General features: G+C 44.6%; 1 protein-coding gene across 2 annotated transcripts in view; it reads right to left on the bottom strand.

Moving 5' to 3' along the window:
* inhbaa (inhibin subunit beta Aa) overlaps positions 1–11189 on the bottom strand; it is a 17115-nt gene extending 5926 nt beyond the window's left edge. The window contains exons 1-2 of one of the 2 annotated variants that reach the window (XM_053412516.1): positions 10871–11189; positions 9820–10551 (exon numbers count right to left, since the gene is read on the bottom strand). In XM_053412516.1, the coding sequence (XP_053268491.1) occupies positions 9820–10360 (541 nt within the window). In that variant the 5' untranslated portion in view covers positions 10361–10551; positions 10871–11189. Of the gene's footprint in view, positions 1–9819 lie in introns of both variants that reach the window. The other variant, XM_053412515.1, reaches the window with a different exon arrangement.
* Positions 11190–12500: the final 1311 nt, after the last annotated feature.

The following is a 12500-nucleotide window of genomic DNA, read 5'->3' as shown; positions in this document are numbered from 1 at the left end:
GCACGTTAGCATATGTAGCAGTGGAGTGTCGTCAGCCTGGCGTTGTCCTCACCAAACCCGTTATCATGTCTGTAATGACAGACGAGCTGCGGAGAGACGCTCGGTGCTCGTCTCAGAGTCGTGTTACACGTGTTCCTGCACCAACACTGAACCATCACAGCTCACTGGTTTACTGTGCTGCTGCCAGTACACATTAGTGTGTGTCATCACAGTGTCAAACCTCTGCAGCTCATTGGCAGTGAGAGACAAGAAGTATCTGCAAGTCGTCTCCTCACAGCTCGTCTCTAATCCCCGTCCACTTACACTAACACAACTCGACAACTCCTAAAGCTCATCTGAAACACACACCTTGCTCTATCTAAACAGACTCTGTGTGAGTGTGTGTGTGTGTGAGTATATGAGTGTGTGTGTGTTTGTGCTAGTATTTGTATGTGTGTATGTGTGTGTGTGAGTATTTGTGTGTGAGTATTAAACTCACTTTCCATCAGGTCTCTTTTGCAGAGAATCATCAAAACACGTGTTTAAGCATCAAAAGATTCTTTTTTAAAAGCTGTTGAGTTGATCAACAGATTAAATCCCAGAAACAGAATCATCAGATGATGAAGATCAGCAGCAGCAGCCTATAGACACTCCCTAACTTTCCCATCATGCACTGGGGCAAACCATGACTCTGATTAATGAGACTCAGCTGAACACAGATCCTGACAACACTGGTCAGTACAGTGTGTTATTAAAAGAGATGCTGGTCTATTATTCTTATTAAATCCTCTTCACTGTAACTGATGGTCTTTACTGTTATTTTCTCTACAGCTAGATAATTTCCTCACGTTGGACTCAAAGTATTTAAGATAAGAATCAGGCAGTTTAGTTAAACCACAAATTTCATATATATATATATATATATAGAGAGAGAGAGAGAGAGAGAGAGAGAGAGAGAGAGAGAGAGAGAGAGAGAGAGAGAGAGAGAGAGAGAGAGAGAGAGAGAGAGAGAGAGAGGAGAGAGAGAGAGAGAGAGAGAGAGTAGCCATATGCGTGCTACAGACTAATCCATGAAGAGAAAACTGAAAGAAAGAAAAAGTATTTTCTCAGTCAAACATATGTAAAGAAAAAGTCAGTTTAAAGACTTCAGCTTCCTTTGGGCCTTAATATCCCACAATGCACTGGGTGACCACCATTTCTTTCCTGTCTTAATAGGTGATACCTGAATGCATCGTCACCAGGCGACCCTGGAGGGTGGGCGCCCCCCCCTGGAGGAGATGGAGCCAAAAAACACGGCTAACTCTGGATTAGACTGTTGAGTGAACAGTGAGTGAACACACCCTCCATGTTCCCTGTGTTTACTGAGACCACACACACTCACACACACACACACACTCACAGACATACACACACACACACTCATAGACACACACACTCACACACACACTGCTGCTACCCACTGAGTTAAATTTTTCCTCCGTGAAACTTTTAAACTCATAGAAAACGTGGTAGCAGCTTCTGTTCAGTTGTTTCTCCTGATCTCACAGATGGGGGGGGGGGTCAGCCCACGAGCACTTCCTGTCGTCCTAATGCAAACGTTAATCTACCGTCTCCTCTCCGTCTGTTTACATTAAAGGACTGTCCGTCTTCCTGCACCGCTGCTCTACGTCTGTGCTGAGCAACATGACGGACATATAAATAAAACTCTGTTTGAACCGTCTGCGTGACTTGAGTCATCTTTACCAAACTGAGTCTGGATCAGGAAATAAATGAAGTGTGATTTTTTTATTATATAATGAGAAGAAGCTTTTCCCTCCTGATCTAAATGTGGATATAATGTGTCTCAGGACTCGTTCACACCTGGTTTGGTTCAGAGCTTCAGACTCTTCAGTTCAGTCTGAACCTGAACATCAGGTGTGAACGGTTCCTCAGAGCAGAAGAGGAGTTCTGGTTCTGGATCCAACTGAACCTGGTTCTGTTGGTTTGCAGTGAAAACACTTTGTTGGACAGTTTGGACTTTGGACCAATCACAGGAAGTAGAGTGAGAATTAAACAAGAGAAGAAGAAGAAGAAGAAGAAGAAGCTTCTTCACCTCCGATGATATAATGTTTGAACCACGAGGACGTTCAGTTGGTGCATTTGAACTAGTGGAGTACTGTAGCACTGTGGAGTACTGAAGTATTGTGAAGTATTGTGGAGTACTGTAGAGCACTAAAGTACTGTTCAGGGCTGGGGCTGCTTGTGGCTGAGGGGTAGAGCGGTCATCCTCCAACCTGAAGGTCGGCAGTTCGATCCCCAGTCTTCCCCATCTGCATGCCGAAGTGTCTTTGGGCAAGATGCTGAGCCCTGAATGCCCCCCCCCCTCCATAGACTATCAAAGTGCTGCTACTAGTTGCTCTGTATGAATGTGTGTGAATGTAAAACTGTAAAGAGCTTTGAGTCGTCAAGACTAGAAAAGAGATTTAAAAATACACAACCATTTAATACCATCATAACGTTACCATGACTACCACATGAAGCGCTTCCCTCATTTCCTCCATTCAAACAGAAAGACGACCCCCCCCCCCCCCCCCAAACACACACACGCTGACAACAGGCCCACGTCAGACACCGTCTACAAACCAATGAAAGTCAAGTGTATGTAGACTCCGCCCACCTAGGTGATGACGACAAACTTCTTCAGACCCTAGAATACAAAGTGAAACCAGAAGAAACCAGTTCAAATGAAGCTCTGGACAAACAGATGAAGCTTCAGCCTCACTGACCGATAACGATTAATGAAGAAGACAAATCTCTAAGATAATCAAGTGTCAGTAGATTTGTATTTTCTTAATTTCTCAGGACAAACAATTGAATAAAAAATCTGACCTCTCTCTGACCACTAGAAATGTTCATCCAGTGTTTACGTGGTTTTACTTCCTTTGATGTCATTTCCTGGAGAATCTTCTAATGCTGTATGTCTCTAAAACAACTTCAGCTAAAAGATTATTTAAGTCAATAAACTATAATAAATTATAAAAGTTCTGAAACTTTTATAGATTGGATAAATACTAAAAACCTGGAAAGGTTTTTTTAAATAATAAAAACTTATAATATTCTCAATGTAGAAACATGAACTAAATATTTCTCAACTTTTCATAACTTCTTTTAACTATATAGATCTTACGTTTGTATATAAGCCACAACTCATAACTACAGCACCAAGTGTGACACAATCCAACATTGAAAATGGGGCCTGATAAATTTATTCCAGGGTTTTAATTTATGTTGTTGTCTTTATGATAATGAGACTTTATATTTGTGCCGTTCAGGCCTTTAACTGATTGAATATGTTTCACCGGTTCACCGGAGGATGAAGCTTGTCGTCTTTCTTTATTCCTCTTTTCCATTAAAAGGATCAGTCCGCCCTTTCTTCTGTCACTTTAGTTTACATTAGGAGGGATCAGTGGGCTGGGTCCACCTCCTCCCCATAGACACACACACACAGACACAAACACACACACACAAACACGCACACACACACATTACTTGTTTGAAACGTCTGTGTTTAAGAATCGACCTGCAGGAGTTTAAAAACATTTAACGTTTATAGTGAGGAGGGGGTTGTGGGTTCAGTTCCCGCTGTGACTAAACGGCTTGGTTTCATGAATCCAATAAATAAATCAGGACATGGAACGAGGACAGATCATGTTTCTGGTTAAAAGCTCCTTCATGGAAAGTTTTCAGAGTAATTTCATATTTTAATTTGGAGCTAATTTAAAGAGTTTGCATAAAAAAGCATTTGTATTACAACATAATAAAACCCCTCAGTTTACTTTACAAGGAACAAAGTCGGGAAAGAAACGTCGGGTAGCTTTCATGGTAATAAGCCTGTAAGGCCACACAGAGGGCGACAAAAACACAAAAACCAGGATGTTACAGAAGAGTTCACGTGATGTCGTTCCACTTTAGGATCTAGAAGAAAGTTATTAAATGGCGACAACATCAGTGGATCCGGACAGAAATCTGCTCCAGAGAGTCGACGCCCCTCTCGCCTGATTGGCAGCACGTGTCTATGTGTGAGTAAACACACTAAGCAGTTCAGGACCTGAGACTAAGTCTCTGCTAGCTGGTGAATCCTTCTGCTAAATATTCATGAGGTCACGTCTCCAGAAAAGAGGATCAAATATCTCAGAAGCAAACGCTGCCAGCAGATCCGTCTCGCTGCGGAGTCGTGACCACGAGTCGCTTGATCACTTCAAAGGGACCGATGACAAGTCTTTTTTACCTTTGAAGATATTTTTCATTTTTCGTTATATTTGTGTCAGAAAGAGGAAGAAGATTCTGACATGAAAAATGAAGTCAGACTTGGAATCCAAGATAAAACATTATCATGATAATAATATGTAAGTAACCATGTTCCCCAGTGTTAATTTTGGCAGCTATTTTTGATTTAGTCTTAGTCTTAGTCTTTTGACGAAAATGCATATTAGTTTTAGTCACCTTTTAGTCATTTTAATCCTTCTTAGTTTTAGTCTAGTTTTAGTCGACGAAAACAAATTCCATTTTAGTCTAGTTTTAGTCGACGAAAACTAATTCCATTTTAGTCTAGTTTTAGTCACATTTAATAGCCACATTAAACTCCTTTTCTAAAAACATATAGCTGCAGCCTAATAGCTTAAAAATATATATTTAATTTTAAATGTGAAAACAAAAAGGGAGAGCAGGTCAGACTGGAGCCGGACACAGAAACTGCAGCTCGGTAGAAACCAACTTCAGCTTCTGCTCTGATGAAGAAGCTGCGGCGCTGATCTCTGAGCAGCTGAGACCAGAGAAACTCTGGTTTTCACTGTTTCCATAGTTAAGAAGCAGTCGGTCACTGAGAGGCTGCTCCACGAGAACGCGCTCTGCTTTCACTGTGTCTCTCTGAACGAGTGCGCGAGGCGGGGGGGCGGAGCTACGGACCGGAGCGCTATCTGGGAGCGCACAGGCACACACACACACACACACACACACACACACACAGATTCACTCGCCCGCTCCTGATACTTCATGACGGCCTGATACGATGATGTTTTAAAAATTATTGTGACTTAGTCAACCACCAACATTTTCGTCTCGTCTCGTCTCGTCAACGAAAATTAAAATAGATTTCGTCATAGTTTTTATTTTCAAAGATTCGTTTTCGTTACGTCTTCGTCTCGTCTTCGTCATGGAAAAAAGGTCGTTAACGAATATATTTCGTCATCGTCTTCGTCAACGAAATTAACACTGATGTTCCCCTTGGGGTTAGGTTAGGGTTAGGGTTAGGGTTGGTCCTAACCTCTTCATGAAGAAGCTTGTTTCTCTATTTTCACTGAGAACCTTGTGATGTGTGGAATCAGTGTGTAAAACATGTCTTTGATATATTTTCCACACTGTGTTTAGTGTGTTTAATTTAAAGAGACTATGAAGTGAAACAGTTTGTTGTAACAGCTCAAGTCGTGAAGATGTTTCTGTCGCCTGCTGGAGCTGGTAAATAAACTGGACTGGGAAGTTTAAATTCAAACCAGAACATGAACAAGTGGGAGAGAGGACCTCAGCTCACATTTTCCTCTGTTTTTCAACACAGTGGTTTTATGGCATGTTCTCATTTTCAGACCTTGTCAACAGAGCCAGATTTCTCTCTCAGGACAACAACGTTTTGAGCTAAATTGAAGTTGAAGTGCCAGCTCCTGACTCTCTCTGTCCGTCTGGGTTCCCAGGCCAGTTTATTTATAATGAGAGAACAGATGAGCGCTTCAGTCAAACGTCCCGGCTGCTTCAGCTCGCAGACGAACTCCTGACACGTCTGGAGATTCTGACCAGAAGTTCTGACAGGACAGAACATCGACTTTGATCCGGTCTGGAATCAAAGCCTGACATCCTCCAGACACTTTTCTGCACAAAGACAAATCCTAAATTCACTTCACCAGAGAAACTTCCATTGATTCTAACGATTAACTCATCATCACGTGGTCAAACCAACACTGAATCAAGATACGTGTCCAAGTCAACAACTCTTTTCTTAGTTTCTGAAAGTTTCCATGTCTCCTCACGTCAGAGCTAATCCCACGGTCAAAGCTCCCTGACAGAGCGTCTCCTCCACCGGGCCAACACTCCATGATTCACCTGGACTCTTCATTCTGGATCCACGTGATCACAGCTCCCAGGTCTGCAGCTTCACACCTCCAATGAAACACGTTACAATCCAGCAGATCCTGGTCCAGTGGTTTTAAATGTGCGGAGAGATCTACTGAGTGATGATCTAATGAAACAGAGAACTGAGGCGGTGGCGTGATGGAGGGTGAGAGCTACACTCGTGAAGGAGGAGAAGAAGAAGCTCGTCTTCTCATCAGGACTGTTCATGGACAACATTTAACAATCAGCTGTTTCCTGCTGCTTCACTGTGAGACCAAGACGTTGAGTCATTCAGGGACAGTCCCCCCCCCCCCCCCCCCCCCCCGTTTGAACTGGACCATCAATGCCGTCCTGTCCTCCCTGATTCCGGATGTTCCTCATAGCAGAGAGGACAGAGACGCAGCGATGTCTCACTCTGACTGTGTTTCAGTGACACCCTCCTCTGTAATGATGGAAGTTGGATTCACGTCAAGTATCGAAGACACAAACTTCACTGTTTCAGTAACACAACTCAAAAAGCTATCGAACATTCACTCAATTAGGAAGAGGTTTAACGTCGTGACAGCATTCAAATCAATGCAGATGAAAGGATTCTTAATGTTCATTACTTTGAACTTTTTCAATATCACAACTGTCCTTCATTAGTTATTTATTAACAGAAAACAAGGGTGAATCTTATTCAGGTAATAAAGCTGTCTCTCTTGTTCCGGTGAAAAATGTACATGAAGCTTCCCCAGTGCCCGGCTGCCTATGCTGCCTAATCATATACATATATATATAAATATAATATCATCCACATTTGTTGTTTCAGTGAGGCAGCAGGATGGGGTGTGTGTGTGTGTGTGTTCACAGTGATGAAGGAACATAGTGACAGTGTAACAGTGACTCACTGGTGTGTTTTTAAAGCTCAGTCACATTCACACTCTTCATCTCTTCAGCTTCGAGTCACATCGTGTTCGAGCTGCAGCTCTGGACACAATCTGGAGTTATTTACTATCAAGTGATTCATCTCTCAGACATAGAACATCTTTGGCTGCCGTCAAGTGAAGCCAAACGATGTCCACCAGAACCAGCCACCGGGGATTCAAACCAGCAGCGTTATGGAGATTCGGACACGACTGTCAACACGCTATTAACACGCTAAAGCCACGTCACATACCAATAAGAAGAGGGAGCCTTTAGAAGTAAATACAAAAGGGAAAACGTCGGAGAGAAGTGACCGATATTTAGAAAGTAGGAACAGCAGCAGAGAGAATAAAGAGAGAGGAGGAGCGGAGTCGCTGCCAAGGAAAAGACGATAAGAGGAAAAAGAGGAAGAGAAAGAAAAACGAGCGCAGGAGAAAGAAAAGAGAGAAAGGAAAGATGCTAATTGTGGTTTATTTTCATATCAGACGACGTTTTCATCTTTCTTTGTCTTTTCTGTCCACGGGTTTGATTGGCTGTTTCCTCTCAGTTGTCGGGGGTCAGTGAACCGCACCCCTGAGCTTGTCAGATGAGTTGCTGGTTTGAATCCCCAGACGGAGGCGGCAACAGATCCAACAAAGACGGGTTTATTCAGTCTGAAGGGTAGATCGAGGTTAGCTTGAGCGAGAGCGAGGCAGATGAAAGTGGATTGTGGAATGTTGCTAATGATGTGTTCAATTAGGTTCAATTAGCCTAATTGTCCTCTGTGTGTGTGTGGAGGGTGTGTGTGTGTTTGTGTGGTTGTGGTGGGGAGGGGGGGCAGGGAGGGGGGGTGAAGCGGAACAGTCCAATGGATGGACAGATAAAGATTGTGTCGGCGCTGCTAAACGGAGGTTGACACTTCGTCTACGCCAAGAATTCAGTCGTCCCTCCGATCCCTTACTCGCCATCTCTGTCGCCCAAAATAATTACCGAGGTCCCTGAACGCATCACTTCCTCCAAACAAAGCCCTGGGCCGACTGGGTGCAAAGAATTCTCACAGCGGTCAGTTCTACCTCCGACACAAACACTTTTATCATTTTGTCCGCAGCATCTTTTTTTAACTTAAACTCTGCTGAACTTTTCCGGCCTTGAGTTTTGGTTTTGTCCTGCCGGCTTAACCCCGAGGACAATATGAACAAAAGGAACGCAGAGTATGAATAACTCTGTTATTGAGCATTAATGACGTTAACATGGTGGCTTTGGAGTCTTTCTGCCCCCTAGTGGCTTAAAAATCCAGAATTGCAGAATCAGTTTTGGGTTTTGCGTGTTAGTTTGAGTTGTGTTGGTAGCAGAGACGTTTAACTTTGGACAAATGATAGAGTGTTTAATTCATGTTTTATAGGGTCGGGGTTAAAAGAGATAAATATACGAACAGATGATTTTCTTTCACACAACAACACTCACGTCTACCGGCGCGGACCAGCCGACCAATCAGGGAGCTCGAGCAGCGCCACCAGAATCTGGGTTCTGTCAGAAGACGTCGTGTTTCCAAGAGCTCCACGGATTATCAACTCGATTTGTGTTTTCTTTTATTCACTGTGAAAGACTATGGTCATCTGTCAAATATCAAACGTCAGATGACATCTTACATCACTGATGAATTTTATATGCACTGTAGGTATATTTATATATGTATTTATCTACAGTGCATATATATATATATATAAAGGATGAAGTCACTTCTCTGAAGCGGTGAAGCATCGTCCTGTTGTGTGGTCGAGTCCGAGTCCGAGTCCGAGTCCGAGTCCGAGTCCGAGTCAGAGCTGAAGCACGTAATGTGAACACCGAGCTGCCACCGAGCCTCCTCCCCCCTCCTCTCTCTCTCTCTCTCTCTCTCTCTCTCTCTCTCTCTCTGTCCCTCAGACTCCTCTCTGTGGCTACCGTCTGTCAGAGAAGTGTTCCAGCACACACACTCATACACACACTCATACACACTCGCACACACTCATACACACACACACACACACACACACACTCATACACATGCACACACACACACTCAGACACACACACTCACACACACACTCATACACACACACACACACACTCACACACACACATACACACACACAGACACATACACATACACATACACATATACATATACATATACATATACATACACACACTCACACACACTCATACACAAACATACACTCATACACACACACACACACACTCATACACTCTCACACTCACACACACACATACACACACATACACGTATATACACACACACTCACACACACTCATACACATTCACACACACACTCACACATACACCTAACATATACACACACACATACTCACACACACACAAATCTGCTCTGACTTTAAGTAGATAATGAGTTATTCTTTGGAAACAGCAGAGGCTATTACAGAGGTTTGTGTGTGTGTGTGTGTGTGTGTGTGTGTGTGTGTGTGTGTGTGTGTGTGTGTGTGTGTGTGTGTGTGTGTGTGTGTGTGTGTGTGTGTGTGTGTGTGTGTGAGTGTGTGGGTTAGCAGGTGGAATTAAAGGTGACACTGATCGTTTTCAACAAGCAGATTCTTCTCTTATTGCCCACACACACATTTAGGTAAGAGGACAATCATTGACATAAAGAGCTTTAAAAAAACTCTAATTTGTGAGGACCAGCCAACCACAAATACACAAAAATGTGTTGACATCATGACTGTCAACACAAATTGTCTTTGTCTTACAGAGAAAAGTTCAACAAGTCTCAATGTCAAAAGAAGCTGAAACACACAAACACTTACCGGCCTCTGCGAAGGTGATGATCTCTGTCGTCTCCTGTGCATCATCGCCGTCTCCTCGATCCGCCGCCACCGCAGCTGCTCCTCCTCCACCTCCTCCACCTCCTCCACCTCCTCCCCGCCCTCCAGCCTCCTCCTGCCCCTCAATCTGCACGCTGCCGTCTTCCGCCACTCGCCCCACGTGAAGCTTGCGCAGAGCGTTGAGGAGAGCGCCGCGCGGCACGGGCCGGGTGACGTTGGGCCGTGCCTGGAGATGCAACATGTTCAGGATGTGCCTCTTCACCGCTTCCACCACGTCCTGCTGAGCCTCCTCCTCTTCCTCCCCCGCCGTGCCCCCTTCGTTCCTCCTCATCCTGGCCAGGGCGCAGGAGGGGCAGTGGGAGCTGGGCGCAGCGTCCGGCAGGGGCTGCTGGTGAGGATGGACGGTCAGAGACAGCGGCGGTGGATGAGGTTCAGACGCCAGGTCCAGAGACGAGATGCCGCTCTGCACCAGGACCAGGACCAGGACCAGGACGGTCCAGCTGAGCAGAGGTGAGACGGACATGATGAAGGGAGACGCCTGATTGGCTGTTGGGTCGGAGCTGGTGATGCAGACAGAGCCACAAAGAAAAGTTTTTGGCCCGAAGAAAAACGGGTTGAAGAAATAAAAATGATCTCTGTCTCTCTGGTGTCCTCGTCGTCCGTCCCTCGCTCACTCGCTCTCTCAGAAGTTCGGAAGTTCAGCTCAGAGTCCACCTGCGAAAACGGAGGGAAAAAAAATCTGTAAAGAAGCGAGAGAGGAGATCAACAAAGAAAAAAACAAGAGCCGGGGAAATGAGTAATCCTTATCTTTAGGGACAGATGGCTGGAAAATGTGGAGGCGTCACAAGAGAGAAAGAAAGAAAGAAAAAACAAGAAGAAGAAGAGGAGGAGAAACTCAGAGGTGATGAATGGATGATGAAAAAGCAGAGAAGGAACAAACGGTGGAGAGCAAGAGGACGGAGATGGAGTCGCTGCAGAGTGTGTTCACTAAGTTATCCCAGACGCAGGGAGTTCCTCTCTCTCTCTCTTTTACCTCTTTTCCTCTCTCTCCCTCTCTGTGGCGAATGCATTCCCTCGCTCACCAGTTGAATGGTTTTACCGGAGTGGGTTGGACTCTCTCTCTTCTCGCTCTCGTCTTTCTTTCCCTCCCTCCCCTTCTCTCTCCTCTCTCTCGCCCTGGCAGCCTCCTACCATAATTATACCTCACTCCATCCCTCTCTCCCTCTCTCTCTCTTCGACTCCAGTCTCCTCCCATCTCGCTCCGTGACTCATAGCACTTCCAACTTTTACCTTCACCCTCCTCCCTCCCTCCGCTCTCTCTCTCTCTTGATTCATTCCTCCCCTCCCTGAGTTCCTCCCTCTGTTCCACTGTTAATGGAGCAAAGCTGGGATTCCTTCATCCCTCCCTCCCTCCCTCCGTCTGTGAATGAGTTACGTGTTGAGGGGAAAATCTTGGATGACTTGTTCTTCGCCTGTGACTCTCCTGTCTGTCTCTCTATCAGCCTGTCTATAGGTCTATCTGTCTGTCTATCCCTCCAGCAGTCTACCAGTCTGTCTGCTGTTCATCTCCAGTCAACATTATATCTTCTTCTTCTTCTTCTTCTACTTCTTCTTCTTCTTCGAACCCTAATCCATCTCTTTGTTTTTCAGTTTTTAAAATCTCAAGGTTCTGACGTTGTCCTGGTCCAGGTCCACAGTTTGTCCCGAGCCGACATAACGTTAAAGTTCTGGTGTTTCTGTCGTGATGAGGTGAACGTGTTCGTAAAGATTCATCAGTTCATCAGCTGTTACTTCTTCAAAGAGTTTAGCATTTACTTTGTGAACTGAGACAATGTCTGTCCTGACTTTTCTCCACCCAACCAGAGGACATCAAGATAAAAACCACAAGCAAGCATGACCTTATAAGGAGATCATCTTCTTCTTTGTCACCATCTTCATCATGAAAACGCCTCAGCATCTTCTCCAGACGTTCGTCTCACTTCATTTCCCGTCAGAGTCGATCATTGTGTTTGTTTAAGTTGAGATGTGAGTCAGACGTCAAGTCTTTCTTCATCGTCTCCATCGTGGAGAGATGAAGTAACAAAGGTCTTTAACGGAACGTTCAGGATTAAACCAGGATTCAAACCTGTTGGATATCTTCTGAATTTAATCCATTTTTTAAGAGTTGTTCCAAAAGGATTCTGAGCCTGAACTGCATCTGAGTCATCATGAGGTTCTTCAGAGTTCACCAGGTTCTGAGGTTCTGAGGGGATCCTGAAGGATGGACATCTCACACGATAAGGTTCAACTGTCAATGAGACTTTAAAAAAGAAACAAACACAGGATTAGAACTGAGAAGAGAACCCCTGCAGTTTAAGGTTCTCACTGTTTACAGGTTTGCTGCTTTCACAGATGTTCTGCAGTGGTTCTAGAAGCTTCTATAGGGGAACATGCATAGATTTGATGAAGTATTGAAGAATGTCTGATCAGTTTCTAAAGGGTTCTTTAGTTCTGTTTGGTTTTCACTGTTTTCACTGACGGTATAAGTTCCTGTGTCTCCAACATGTGGTCCGATACCGGAGCAGCCAGAGAGCGGAGTCACAGCTGAGTGTAGAGGAAACAGAGAAGACGTAGAGCGACCGACGAATCAGACGTCTGGGATTCACCCTTTGCTGTGGTGACAT

The sequence above is a fragment of the Pleuronectes platessa genome, chromosome 20, assembly GCF_947347685.1.
Source record: "Pleuronectes platessa chromosome 20, fPlePla1.1, whole genome shotgun sequence".
In the NCBI taxonomy this organism is placed as follows: Eukaryota; Metazoa; Chordata; class Actinopteri; order Pleuronectiformes; family Pleuronectidae; genus Pleuronectes; species Pleuronectes platessa.
Note: the sequence above shows the minus strand (reverse complement) of the source record. Positions and strands in the feature narration are given on the sequence as shown.